This window comes from Camelus dromedarius, chromosome 21 (assembly GCF_036321535.1).
Source record: "Camelus dromedarius isolate mCamDro1 chromosome 21, mCamDro1.pat, whole genome shotgun sequence".
Taxonomy (NCBI): domain Eukaryota; kingdom Metazoa; phylum Chordata; class Mammalia; order Artiodactyla; family Camelidae; genus Camelus; species Camelus dromedarius.
The window spans coordinates 36,231,086-36,245,758 of NC_087456.1; the positions used below are offsets into that span (position 1 = coordinate 36,231,086).

The following is a 14,673-nucleotide window of genomic DNA, read 5'->3' on the forward strand; positions in this document are numbered from 1 at the left end:
TTATTTTCCTTACAGAAGGGTGATCTGGGGGAAGTTAAGGGGAAAAAGAAAAAGAGAAAAGAGAACTGCTATTAATAACAGCCTGGTGGGCTCCTCTTGGGGCACCAGCTCATACATTTAAAGTTTACTTATTACAAAAAAAAAGTTTTCTGTGTTAACATTTTATTGACTTAAAAAAATGGACTCAGATGATAAAATACTACTCAGCCATAAAAAAGAATGAAATAGATACTTGCAGCAACATGAATGGATCTGGATAACATCATTCTAAGTGAAGTAAGCCAGAAAGAGAAAGAAAAATACCATATGATGTCACTCATATGTGGAATCTAAAAAGAAAAAAGAATTTGATACAACATTGTAAAATGACTATAACTCAATTAAAAAATGTTAAAGAAAAAAAGAAAAAAGAGGACACTAATGAATTCATTTATAAAACAGAAACAGACTCACAGATATAGTAAACAAATATTTATGGTTACTGGGTGGAAAGGGGGTAGAAAAGGATAAATTGGGAGTTTCAGATTTGCAGATACTAACTACTATCTATAAAATAGATTTAAAAAAGTATTTCTTCTGTATAGCACAGGGAACTATATATAATATCTTGTAGTCACCAATAATGAAAAAGAATGTGAAAACGAATATATGTATGTACATGGATGACTGAAAAATTATGCTGGACACCAGAAATTGACACATCATAACTGACTATACTTCAACAAGAAAACATTTGTTTAAATTTTAAAGATAGACTTCTCAGTCAAGTGATGTACCCAGAATCACTCAGCTCGTCAGAAGAATGAGCTGTAAATGACACCCATGGATATGATTCTGAAATCCATGCTCTTCAAGGTGTTACCTTTTTGCCCTTGTTGTCATAACCAAATTATGACTACGAACAATGTTGATCTACTCAGACTGTCTTCCGAAAAGCATTTTGGGCTGAAGAAAGACATTTGTAAATGGCTCTTTATTTTCCTCTTCAATCCACGGTGGAAATCTGATTTAGGACCCCCAAGAGTTCAGAAGGGTGGGGTGGGCGTGGTGTCTGGGTGGGGTGGCGCAGCCTGTGGAGCCCGAGGGCAGGGCAGAGATGGGTGGGAAGGCACTTCTGGTCTTCCACTCTGGAATTTCCTGAAAGGATCTCTGGAGCCTGACGTTCAGCTTGCAGTTTCACGGTTTATGGTGCAGGGCCGCTGAGCGCATGGCAAGGAAATCGGGAGGACATGGGAGCACTTACTTGTTAGAGTCCGTGGGTAGCAGGACAGGGAGGTCACTCAAAGTAAGTGACTGAGTTTAGACAGGACTTCTTATTCCTAAGAAACAAACAAATGTTGTCTCATGAGGGAAGGAGATAGGGAAAGATGGGTTAAGCACCACCTCCACCCACCACCCTTCTTAAGCACTTTTGACAAACCCGGGTGCGTCTCCTGCCGAGAAATGCTGATCCCACGCGCGGCGCTAATATTTTTCACAATAAATGCTGATTCCGGCTCCGGATCTGGACGTGTACATCCTCAGTGGCCCAAAGCCCCACCTCCTCCAGCGGTCCGTGTAGGATTGGAAAGAACTGGTCAGAGCGCGCCACCAGGTCCCTGAAGCAACGTCCCAGTTTCCAGACAAGAAGCCCCGAGGGAAAGCGAAAGAACTCGTCCTCAGGCTCGGCGCACGCTGGCCACCGTCTCTTAACCGCAAAAGTTGTCTTCAAGTTGGAGGCTGGTTAGAAAAGGAGCCGATATCTTCCGAATCGAGCAACCGCGGCACCTCGGGGACCCCAACACTCTCCCTGCGTCCGCGTGGCAAGCCCCAGGGGGACGACACCACCGCGAGTCTTGCCTCTCCAAACCCCACTTTCTTTGCTGCCCCAGAGGGACCCAAACTGCTGGATGCCTGCAGCTCTGCGGGTCCAGGACTCTGGGATCTTAACCAGAAACCCCCTGCGTGGGGGCTTTCCTAAGGGAAGAGCCTCTGGGTGGTCCACGCCCTCCAGGCCATAGCAGGAGACTCGGAAGCTGGGCAGCTCGTGACCCCTTCCCTCTGGTTGCTTCCAATCTGACCAGCTTCAGAATCATCTAGTGTCAAGGATGGAGCGCCTGGTCCAGGTTGGGGGGTGGGGGTGGGGTGGAATCGCCAAGTGGGTGTCCAGCTGATTTCGCCAAGGGTTGGGTGGCAGGTCAGAGACCCTCACTCAGAGCTCTGGTTGGTTCCGAAAGTGGAGTCTCCAGTTCTGAGTTGGAGCTGACTTCCATTTCCATTTCAATTACAGAGAGGAAGAGATAGATTAGATTGGACCACCTACCCAAGATTATTTCCCCGCCAGCTCCTTTCTAAGACCGGATCTCCCTGTTCACTTCAAAGGGCACCGGCCCTCCCAAGGTGGGACGCGCCTGGACCCCTGGGCTGGGGCAGTTTGCCCCAAAGAAAATGAAGTCCAGAAGTTCCACAGCGAAGCCTTATTAGCGAGAGCTGCAGAGTCCAATAATTGAGGCCAAACTTTCCCCAAACCTCACCTTTCCTTCAGGGCTAGGATGGGAGTTTGTTTTGGGGGAGGCGGGGTGGAGTCTGGATTACCCAGATAACTGCATCACCTTGCATCTTCTGGTGGGTAAAGGCGGGGCGTGGTAAACTAAGATACTTCCAGCGTGAATGTGGTTCCATCGCCGTCTCCGGGCCACCTCGTCCAGGGCGCAGTGTCTAAACTGGCGGCAGTTCTCCCTACCGCCCTCGACACTGTTGCTGAGGAGGTCTGAAGTAGTAATTGGCGAAGGGTTTTTTTTTTTTTTTTAACATGACACGACTTCTCACCTATTCAAGTTTATTTTTTGAAAGCTTCGGCCAATTTGATGCTCTTTGGTAATTTATGTCTGCACTGAAATTTAACCCCTCCTAAAAAAAAAGGGCTTGAACGTGGGGGCGGGGCGCCTAGAGGCAGGGGCGGAGAGCCCAGCCCCCCCGAGCTCAGGAGCGAAACTCTGTTCTTACTAAACTTAATTTTCAGAGAAAGGCAAGAGAAATACAAAAATGGCTTACGGTGGGCTTTTCAAGGGGGGGGGGCGAAAAATTAGGCAGAGTCCAAGTTTCAGGAGACCAGTAAACCAGCTTCTCTTTGCCCTCGGGCTCTCTCGGCCTGGTGGTGGAGAATTTCTGGAGGGGGTAAAAGTGTCTAAGCTTCCTCTGGGGCCGAATAGTACACACCTGCTACGAGAAATGTGTTCTGGTCTCTCGAAAGCACCAAGTAGTCATGGAGGAGGCCTTCGAAATTGTTTGCAAGGATGTAGACGGGCAAGCGTCGAACGAGGCTGGCTGGGTCGTGCGAGGCTTCCCCACCCGGGCGCGCGGGAGGCGAGGGTCTTCCACGCTGTGCTTCCGGGGACCTGTGTTTGCTGAGCCCAGGAAACTCGAGCCTGTCCTCAAAGTCTTGACACTTTGTGCCTTTGCAGACTGCACGCGGGAAGCGCGCGGGGCCGACCGACACCCCCAGGTCAGGTCAAGGGCAGGCTGTTCCAGGCGCGCGCTCGGGAGCGCGGCGCGGAGGCGCGGGAAGGCGGAGGCGGGAGAGCAAGGCAGTGACCTCCTCGCGGGCGGGGAGGCCCAGATCCCCTCAGCCCCTGCCCGCGGGTGGATGGGGCGCACGGCCCGTGACGCTGAGCCCGGATAAAATATGCCAGAACTGTCTTCTTGGGCTCATCAAGGCTGCGGGAGCCTCCCCAAGCCATCATCCTTTGTAATTGCAACCGTCAATCAACGCTTTAAGACAAAGTCAGAGCCGGGAAGGACGAGCCTGGAGACCAGCCTCGTAGGAAAGAAGGTGGAGGCGTGGGGGACGTGGTGGGGAAAGGGAGCGAAGTTTGCCAGGGCTTGGCAGGAGAACAGGGAGGAAACTGAGGAGGCGCACGGCGGCCGAAGCCGGAGCCACCTCTCCGGGCCCCCCGGGTTCCCGTCTCCGGCCCCCACCTGTTACACTTCCCGCAGCTGGGGTGGATTCTTAAGTGTGCCTCCCCTAAGAGGCGGTGGGTGAGACGGCCCCGCGGAGGATGGGAGGCGTCGGCCCGCCTGCGGGGGCTTTATCATTCCAAGGCGGTGGGTGTATCTTTCTGGGAGTGCAGACCACCGCCGGCATCGACGTTTCGGCCACACAGACCCTGCTCCCCCACCCCCATCTCATCTGCTTCCCCTCCTGGGGTCCTCTTGGCCCCCCTGCCTCGTGCTGCGGCCTCTGCCACCTACAACCATCCCCAGGCGACCGACCCGGCCCTGCGGCGGGCTCGGGCGCCTCCGCCGCCGCCACCCTTCCCCGAGGGTGTTCTTGGGAGCCCAGCCCACCCCGGGTCACAGGGCTCCAGTGCGGAAACGGTGCGCTTGGCCGAGGACGGTAACGAGCGCGCGTCCGAAGCCGGGTACCGCCGCCCCTTCCTCGGCCTCTGCCCCAGGGTTGCGGACTCCGCTGCTCCCCTAAACCCCACGCGGAGCGCCCGGGGAAAGTGGACTGGACCCTCGGGTCTCTCCTGTGGGAGATTCCAGTGGACGAGGCGGGGTTTCGAGGTCCCCCGAGGGGATCCGGATGGCTCTGGCCCTCGGGAGCCCTTCCGTCCCTGGAACTGGAGGCCTGCAGCACCGAGGGCTCCATTTCTAAGCAGAGGAGGCTTTCTCTCGGCGTGAGACCTCCGGCACTCTCGGCGCCTGGAACAGGGCTCGCATCTTATTAAGCAGGGCCGCCTGCCTGCACTGGCGCTTCAAAGCAGGCGGAAAGCTTCGGACCTTTCCTCTGAGTCAACTGTGCGTTCTTTTAAAAAGGGCGGGTTTTTAAAACATTGACCCCAACCCCTCTTCTCCCCCGTTGCCGCTGTCTTTTGTGAGGAAGCCACATGGATGCCAGCTAGTCCTTTATCACCATCCCTCCAGGTCTTTGGGGGTCTGATGGGAGGGCAGACTGGCCTAGAATGAAGACACCAGTGTGGCTTAAACAGGTCCCTTCTTGGGTTGAGGCCGGGTTATGAACGTGATCACGAAGTTTGCCACCAGCCAAGTCAGGCTCAGCCTCAAGAACCGGTAAAATGTGTGCCACTCTGCAATTAGGAGGTCCTGGTTGTCCCTGTCTACTTCTGACTCTCCTTAACCTCTTCCTCCTGCTCTACCAGCCAGAGGGCCTTCTCTCCCCAACCGAGGGCAGCACCGGGCCCCTGAGCTGTCTGCCTGGGGCTGGGAAGGCGCCCATAGGCTCCTTGATTACCGTGGGAGGGGGTGGTTCTTACATGAAGGCTTTGTAATCAACTTATTCCCAAAGTTCATCTGAACCCACAAGTCAAGCCCTGTGAGCACTGATTTGAGCTCCGAGACTTACTCCCTTTCTGAACTTAATTCACGAAGATACTGAAAACAACTAGGAACACTGAGAATGGACTGAATGTTGCTTGATACTGCCACCAACATCTGAGCATCTTAAGGGCCACTAATCCGGGCAAACTCAGCCCCCTCCTCTTCACAAACTAATGGGCAGCCAACCCACCAAGTTGAGATGTTTTCATGAAACCTGCAGATGCTACTAAAACAGATTTTTAAAGTTTAAATTTGAACTTGGATTCTGAATACTAGATATTGAAGAGCAAAGTAACAACCAGTTTAGAGGCAGCAGTGTGGCCAGGCGCGGGTAGAGGAGGAACTTCTTTCTGATAAAACCGTAGGTTAGGCATGACAATGATCGGAGTATTTTTCAGTTCATCAAATACTGGACCCGGCAGTTTGAATGTGTGATCTCTACGCCATTCAAATAGAATAAATTCAGAGCTTTTGAGATTCAAATTCAGCCCCTTGTGGGTGGATTCTGATAATCGCCAGGCCGCACAGCAGACACTGAATATAAGGCATTTCGCGTGCAGTCGGGAGGCTGGGGAAATGTTTTCATCTTGCTGGGATGAGATCTGAAAACTTAGAAGGTGGGGCTGCTCTGGTGGCTGAAAAGCTTGCATAACAGATGGTTCTTTAAAACTTTTTAAAGTGCCGGCCCTCTGGGCCTCATGTGGCTGGTCCCACCCAAGAGACCAGAATGAAAAAGGAAAGCCCAGACGCATCTCCGCATTCTAAATGAAAACGCAGTTCACGCAAACTTAGGAAGTCCGCCGCCGAGATAATCTTGGGCTCGAGGAAGGGGACTGTGCATATAAGTGAGCCCAGGCACTGGGGAAGGGTGGGGAAACGGGGTTAGCTGTTCCAATTCCCAACAAGTGAGGGAACTTGCGGCCACACGGCTGCCCCCGTCCCCCCCGGGGGAGCAGGTGAGCCGCGCTTCGAGCTCGGCCGCTCCCGGGGTCGCGGGGACTGAGTGCCGAGAGGAGTGAGGCGGAGAGACCCTTGAGAGCAGGTTAGCTCCTCTTTTCTAGGTTGTTTTAATGTGTGTTTAACTCTTCGTGCTGCCCCTCACCCGACGCACACCGGGGGCGCCCCCATCCCCACTCCCACCCCCGTCCCGCTGGCTTCCCCTGCGCGCGCCGCAGTCTCCGCACCAGCTTCCCCTCCTTGGCCGCCGCGTTCAGACAGAGGTCGCCTCTCGCCCGCTGTAAGCCCCACCGCGCTCGCATCCCCCGCCCCGGGCCAGAGAGGGGTGGGAGGGGGCGAGGCGGGGTGAAGAGGTTGGGGCAGGCGAGGGGACCGGAGCCTGCGCCTCGTCCTCATTGGCTGGCGTCTGGTGTCCGACCCGAGCCCGGAACCCGCGTCCCCATTCACTGTCATCACCCCTCTTCCCAGCCTTCCCCTTACACCGGCCCTACTTACCTCCCTTCTCCTCCTCTTCCTCCCCCTTCCTCCCTGGGCGCCCTGGGAGCTGGAGAGGACTGCTCTCCGTCAGGCGCCGGCAGACGAAGCAGCAGAGGGAGGCTGGAACTTAACTCCACGCTTGCAGTGAGCGGAGGGAAGCGGAGACGGGGAAGGGGCGGAGAGGAGAGTGAGGCCAGAGAGCGCGCGAGACTGAGACCCTGCCGCTCCCGAGCGGAGCGCGGCGGAGGGAGGGCGGGGGTCGCCCGCGCCGAGCCGTCCGGGAGCAGCGGCACCGGCACCGCCGCGGCGGCGGCAGGGTCAGCAGCTCGACCGCCGGCTCCTCTGCGCGCCGGGAGCTCGGCCGTCCGCGCATCCGCGCCCCGGGCAGCTGTGGCCTCGCCGAGCCCGACCTTGGCGCCCGGACGCGGTCTTCGCTCTCAACCCGCTTCCTCCTCCTCCTCGCCGCGGCTCGGGAGCTGCGAGACTGGACGGGACTCGGGGGTCCTGAGCGCAGCCCCGGAGGCGGCGGAGGCGCGCTCCAGAGAGCGGGCGAGGGAGCCGCCACCAGGCCGCCCCCTCCTTCTTCCCTCCGGAGTTGAATCTGTGCCGCCCGTGTCCGGGTGCTGGGCTTCCGGACCGACACGGACCCCCTACCCCGGCCCGCGGCCGCCTTGTCATGCTGCCCAAAGTGGAGACGGAAGCCCTGGGACTGGCTCGGTCGCATGGGGAACAGGGGCAGATGCCGGAAAACATGCAAGGTAAGGAGGCGCTCGCGGCGCTCGCGTCCCGCGGCTCTCCCGCCCCGGGCTTACCCTGCGGGCTGCAGCCGCCGTTTCCGCGCGGGGCTGGACGCTTGCCGCTGCGGGGCTGCGAGGCAGTGCGCGCGCGGGCGGCAGCCCCCCTCCCCAGAGGCAGGCATAAAAGTTTATGGCTCTTGAACAATGCTGGGTGGAGATTTTCCAAGCAATGCCTAATTGGCCGCTTCTAATTAATAAGAGAGACTTTGAGCTTTTTAGATACCAGAGCGGGGCAGTTTCAGGCTAGAGATGCTTTATAATAGTAAGAGCATTCGGAGAAATGGACTGGCTCCCTGGAAACCCGAGCAGGTTCCCCATCGTTGGAACCGGTGGGAGCTGGAACCAGTGCTCTTGAGTGGAGGAGGGACCCTCTGCCTCGTGGAAAGCTGGCTGAGCCGTGTTTGAACTGGTGGGCATCCCAAAGCCCAGGCGCGCACTGGGAACCGGCTCCAGTGGGCACCACTTGATACCCTCAGGAAGGACTGGAGAGAACCAGAGTTACCCCCAGCCCATCCTGCGGCTGGGCCCTGCGGGGTGAGCGCAGGGCGGGGGCGCCGTTCTGCTCCATTCCTCTCCTGTCTGAGAGCTGGGGATCTGAAGTCCGATTTGTTTTTCCCAGCTCTCGATTGCTAACGGGAACAACAACAAAAGCAAACCCCTCAGGCTAGATTTTCGCCCGCATAACAAAATAAGAGACTCTAGATCTGGGCCTCTTAAGCCTTTCAGAAGTTTATCGCAGTTGCTCTGGGCCGGGGTGGGAACAATGCTAGGAAAAGTCACCGGCGCTCTTCCCTCCTCACCCCTTCCAGCGCGCAGGATGTGCGGGCAGGCGGGCCTGTGATCCCGGAACGCTTCCTGCCATCCCCTTGAGCGAACTTGAAAGGGCCGGGGAGGCGTGGAAAGCAGAGTTCAGTTCTGGTGCACGCGGCGGCGGTGCGGGAGAGGCGGCGCGCCCGCGGCGCTGGGCCGGGGCCTGAGGTCGCCCGGCTGCACTTGGCAGAGGGGGCGGCGGAAGGCGTGCGTCCTGCGGGTGGGACTCCTCTCGAGACCCGGAGTCTCTCCAAGCCTCTAGGGAGGGCCGTGCAAGTCCTCTGGGGCCGAGGCCCGAGTCTAACTCGTGGGTTGGCTGCCCGGGGGAACCTGGTTGACCCAAAGTGGCTTTTCCGCTCTCACCTGGGACTGCGCGAAAGGGAGCTTAGGGGACGCGGAGCTGCAACGGGACCCTCTTTGGACAGCTGCCGAGAAAGCCTCTCCTTTGGGCGCCCTTGAGGCCGGCGAGATCCTTGGGTCCAAAGGAAAGTTTCTCCTTCCAGCGCGCGCGTTTCTGAGCGACTCGGGGAAAAAACGTGCGGGAGAAGCTGGAGCAAGAGGTGGGGGAGGCCAGAGTAAGGGTCTGGGGGAAGGTGGGAGGGAAATGCCAGTGCAGTATTTTCTTCGTAAAATCCGAGAGGAGTGTTGTTGACACCACCTACCGCCCCAAAGCAGAACGGTGGCTTTCCCTGGTGCCCAGGGCTCGGAGAAGCCACCGGCCGCTTGCTCAGGCGAGGGTGGGAAGCGGCTTGGGAAGCGCCCAGGCGCTGCTTCCTCCAGGCCACGCAGCTTGTGGCTCGAGAGGAGCCCCTGGGGACGGGGACCCCACTCCCAAGCTCCTGGGTTCCAGGACAGTCAGGGGAACTTCTCCGCGTGCTGCTGCGGCCTTAGCTTTCCAAGGCCGCACGGTCTCCTCTACTGTCTCAATCCCCTACGGATTCGGGTCCCCAAACGCTGACTTGGGTTATAGCCCCTGGGAGACAGAAGGACGCCCCAGTCTCGCACAGCGGCGTCGGCCTCGGCGTCTGTCTTTTCCAAGAGGGTCCCCAGCCTCGGTCTCTTCAGTGTTGGATCCCCGAGGCACGCACGGCTTCCCTGTGAACGGTCACCCCTGTGGACCCCTCGGGTGCGGAGTTAGAGCTGACTTTGTTGGGGAAAGGGGGAGGTAGGAAAGAACACTTAGTCAAGCACACTTTTTTCCTGTCCCTAAAATGTGCCTCAAGACAACAGTCACAGCTTTAGGAGGGATGGGGTTACAAACAAACTTCTGGAACCCTCAGCCTCTCCCAAGCCCCCAGGTTCCCCGAACCCCATCTCGGACCCCTCAGGGCTGGGACTCGGGCAGGCATCTCTTTATTTCTATTTCACGGAGCCCAGGGGCCTGCCTCTGCTGGAACATCTTTTCCCAGGAGCTCTCCACCTCCACCGCCCGACCCCCGAATCCCACAACTCTGGCTCACTCACTCTGATTTCTGCCCCAGCCCAGGGCTCTGTGTCTCCGGGAGTGCTGGCTCCACTCTGCGGGCCAGGGCTTGGCCCTCAGCCGAGAAGCGCTGCAAGTGACCCCCACCCCGAAGGCCGTGTCCAGAGGCCCCCCATAATCCGTAAAGAAAACCTTTAGCAAGGAAATCGTCGGCAAGGCAGCCAACGTGGTGACAGAGTGGCCGGGTACTTTGGGGACGGAGTGGGGGCTCTTTCTCCCTTTCCTTTTCGGTAAACAAATCAGAGGAAACTTCTGCCCGGCCCTGGGCTCCCCATCCCCCCGCCCCGCCCCCTGCAAACGCCACTGATTAACTTAAAACAAACTTGACTTGGCGTTTGTGCGCCTGTGTGTAGCCGAAAGTTGAGCAAGGGGCGAGAGGCGACTGCGCCCCGGAGTTTCACGGAGGTGCCCGGAGGGTTCGGGCGGCGGCCGGGCTGCGCGGATCTGTGCCGTCCGACCCCGCCGCGCGCTCCGAGCCCTGACCCGCGTGGACCGACTCTCTGGGAGGCACCGAATCAGGTATTATCTGGGGTCTCCTGGCCACGGCTCCTCCTGGGCAGTTCATCCAAACTTGAGCTGCGAAGACGCCTTCGAGGGGCTGTGTCCGGAGGAAGGCGGTTACCCGATCCCTGCAGGGAGCCGCGCGCAGCCGCGGCCTGATTTCTGTTTAACTTGAACAGGGCGAACTCAAGGTGTTTATATTTTGCAATGATGATCAGAAACATGTGAAGTTCATTAAGGAACTTCAGTACTTTGCGAGGAAACCAAACCCTCATGTGTATCTTTTTTTTCTTTTCCTTTTGTTTTTGTTTGTTTGTTTTCCGGCCGGGCATCCTCCCCTTTTCATTTTTACAGATTTTCAAAAGTGTGGAGATGAAAGTACTCAGGAGCCCTATCAATACGGAACTGAATATTTCGATTAATCTAATCTGAACGTTGGGAGCTGCAGGCTGGGGTTGCAGGGGCCGCAGAGAAGCAGGTTTTGGGGCTTCCATTCCTCCATCAAGTGTTTGCAAGTCTGTGTTGCTATCCCCAGGCATCCTTAGAGCTGGGTGTACTTGGAGCCAGCTCACCTCAAGAGTGGGAGGAGAACGCCTGTGTTCCTTTCTCTCCCTTAGGCAAAGGTGACGTTTTGGAACTTGAGCATGGAGGATCTTTAAAGGGAATCCTAAGTTGGTTCTTTATGCAATTCGTGTTTCTATTCTGATTTGTTGCTCTATAGAGTTAGGAGGCTTGTGTTCGACGGGTCAGCTTAAAAGATTTTTAACAATAGAAACTGGAATTATTTTAAAATTAAAATAATAGAAAGTGCATGTTCATTGATGCCCAAAGATGTTTTACTTTCACTGTGTGAGAATAGCTCTCTTCCGTACACTTGGGTCAAACATTGTTATTTTATATTTTACCTGGTGTTGTTTGCCCCCCAATGACCACAATACTTCTGATTGCAGGATTAAAACCTACTGAGTAAATTAACTGGACATGTGCCTGCATTTCTTGTTTCAGTGTCTCAGTTTAAAATGGTGAATTACTCCTATGATGAAGATCTGGAAGAGCTCTGCCCGGTGTGTGGAGACAAAGTGTCTGGGTACCATTATGGGCTCCTCACCTGTGAAAGCTGCAAGGTTTGCTTCTACGTTGCTACCCGCAAAATATGTCCAAAAGCAAAGTAAACTGTTGGATTACTTCTTACAGCTAAATGTAGGCTGTCTTTTTTGGACTCAATTAAAAATGAGAGAGGGAGAGAGTTAGTCTCAGGGAGATGATTCTTAGAAATATGTGTCTGATTTAATTCCCAAGGCAAAGAAATTTATGCTGTTTAGAAAACTTTGCCAGTCTCATGGCTTTAAAATAGTTTATTGTAGTAAAGTGATGTAGCTGTAGAAAGACTTCTATTGCTAACAGTCCAAAATATTGATTTTGCTTGACTTATATATATTTAAAGCATCGTTGTTCTCAAGGGGGAGGATGACAAAGTATTTCCCAAATACATTTTAACTTCAGAGTCTTCTGTGCTGCACATCTAAACATTTTTTATCCACAGACATAAAAGTCTAAATTCTCAATGGCGGGATTTCATCCTGATTTATTCCAAAAATAATTTTAAGATGTTTTGAAATTTATATCACAAAGAATAAGAAACCAGACCTTAAGTTTATAAAAATAGGTTTCATAAATATATTACATGACCTGTTTAAATGCAAGAAATTGTAATGTGTCACATGTACTATATTGTCACTAACAATGTCAACTATACATTAAGGATTTATCTCAGGCCTTTTTCGTATATTCCTGGTAAACTTGATACTCCCTATTGTTTAACATTTTTAAAAGTAGAAAACTCAGTACAATTACTTAAACCACTGCCAGGAAAATCCCCTTTTTCTCTATAACAAAGTAAGATGGTTTCACTTTGTGGCCAGTAGGACAAATGTAAAGAAAACACCATCCAACTTGTTACTATGTTATAAAGCTACAGATTTTATATTTGATTAATTCTTTTGCATGAAATATAAGGAAGGCATACACTCTGCTAAATTTCAACTCTCTGCTATACATTATTTTTTCTTCCCCAATTAGTTGCACCTTTTTTTTTTTTTTTACACAGTTCCCCAACTTGAATGTATTCCAGTGGAATTACAAATACTTTCCCGTTTTATTCTTTAAATCCTTTTGCTTTTCACTATCTAATGTTGACATTTATTTTAAAAAATCTGTGGTTTTTGCTATTCCATTTTTCCACTGGTATTTTACAGTAGTTTGCCACTGAACTTGTATCGGGCTGCTTAAAAACAACGCAGCTCTCTAAGAGTGCTTCACCTGGAATAGGAAGGTTAATAGGAAAACTTTTTTTTTTTCCAAAAAAATTACTGGTCAATATAGAAAGTGTTTTTCTCTGAATGTTGATATGAAATGCTGTGTAGCCAAATCTCCCCAAGATTTGATGTGATTCTTGAGAAACAGAACTCTGATGCCAGAAAAAGCTCCAGCACGGCCTGGTGCTGTTTGAGAGGGCTGATCTTGTTAAAACGTGAAACAAACCACAGAACCACAGAAGGTCTCAGATGGCGCAATGAAAAGATTTACTGGTGATTTCCTTAAAATGAAACAATGGAAGAGACGGGTGTTAGGTTTGTAACATGTCTTGCTGTTTTTCTCTTATAGGGCTTTTTTAAGCGAACCGTCCAAAATAATAAAAGGTACACGTGTATAGAAAACCAGAACTGCCAAATTGACAAAACACAGAGAAAACGTTGTCCTTACTGTCGATTTCAAAAATGTCTAAGTGTTGGAATGAAGCTAGAAGGTAAGTTTCTTCTAAAGACTACTGCCTGTTAAAAGTCTCCAAGGACACAGGATTTAAAACAACACTGTACTTATAACATGGTAACAGTATTTTTCTAGTCTTTTAACACTATTGACAGGAATGTAAGATCGTTTTATGTTTTGTCAGCAGAACAATCTGAGTTTCATTTAAACACTGGTGAAATCTACTAGGAAAAAAATTGTTAATATCAGGCTTTCCCCTCCCCCACCTGTTTTGGTTTGAGGCGCAGATATATTTCTTAGGTTAGATGAAAGGACAGGTTAAATGAAAGCAGGACCAAAGTGATTCAACTGAGAACAAATACAAATAATTCGTGAAAATATTTTTAAAAATCCTTTAAGTCTCCAGAGCAGGACGCCCTTTTAACAGTGTGATTTTAATCCTTTTACAAAAGTGTGCCTGTCATAATTGTAACTACTAGATTCATGACTCCAGAGCAAGAATTAAAGCTTTTAATTATAAAAAAGGAGTTTCTCATGTAGAGTTATCAATTTTGATAGTGTGGAAAAGCACGTTTCTTTAAGATGATGACTGAGTCTGCAAAATAAAAAAAATCTGAGAAGCCGGAAACGTGAAAAATAATGAACTATTAAATCGGTAGTGTTGGGTTGACAAGAATGGTTCCTCAAAAGTCACATTAAACTTTATGTTGAAAAAGTAGACCCTGCATTTACGACGTACAGAAAGTTAATAGGTGACCGCTGTAAATGATTTGTCGTTCATGGACTATCATGGTGTGTTGCTGTTTTTCAGCCTCTGACCTACTGACTTTCCAAAGATTAAATACATACTGCAAAGAAAGTAGCAGGAAGGGGCACGCATCACCAGCGTGCACCAGATGCACAGTGCATGCTATTCGATGAATGAGGCACAAGCCAGTTGTCTGGGGCTTTTCTGTTTGTGTGGCACTCAGACTTGATAGAAACACTCAAAAAGTTTCAAATAAACCTGCTGCATTGCTGACAGATTGCTTCCCAGAGAAGTAGCCACTTTGGTTATCAGGAGGACTGTGAAGTCAGTGTTGCTTTTAAGACAAGACTGAGAAAGGAATTAATTGATGCTTACTAATTTATTACCAATCCCTGTATTTTCCAAACTGCAAAGCAGTGTGGTACATGCTTACTCTAGTAGGAGACTCAGAAGATAAGCATATGATGTCATTTGAGTCCTTTTTTTTTTTTAAACAAAAGGAAAAGGTTGCATTTCTTACCCTTAAAAAGTACACTTTCTTAACTATAAGTCACTTGTGTTGGTGCATACTTAGACCTCCTTGACAGGGATATGAAACAATTGCTCATTCAATAAATCATCATCCAGATGAAAAACTCTATTGTCTTGTGCAGTATTCTGGATACCTGGATACCCTTCACAATAAATTTTTAATGTGATACTAATCCTAAGATAAAAAGTTCAAAAACTTCACCTCCAGCAATTTCAACATGTCACAGGCTCTCAGGGGTCTCCGGCTCCTGTCTCATGGCCATTGGCCACTATGCTAACTT

General features: G+C 51.7%; 1 protein-coding gene across 2 annotated transcripts in view; it reads left to right on the forward strand.

Moving 5' to 3' along the window:
- The window catches only part of NR5A2 (nuclear receptor subfamily 5 group A member 2), a 109,099-nt gene that overhangs the window by 3,879 nt on the left and 90,547 nt on the right, over positions 1-14,673 (forward strand). The window contains exons 2-4 of one of the 2 annotated variants that reach the window (XM_031438325.2): positions 7,373-7,511; positions 11,350-11,468; positions 13,009-13,150. In XM_031438325.2, coding sequence (XP_031294185.1) covers positions 7,373-7,511; positions 11,350-11,468; positions 13,009-13,150 — 400 coding nt within the window. Of the gene's footprint in view, positions 1-7,372; positions 7,512-11,349; positions 11,469-13,008; positions 13,151-14,673 lie in introns of those variants that run through there. The other variant, XM_031438321.2, reaches the window with a different exon arrangement.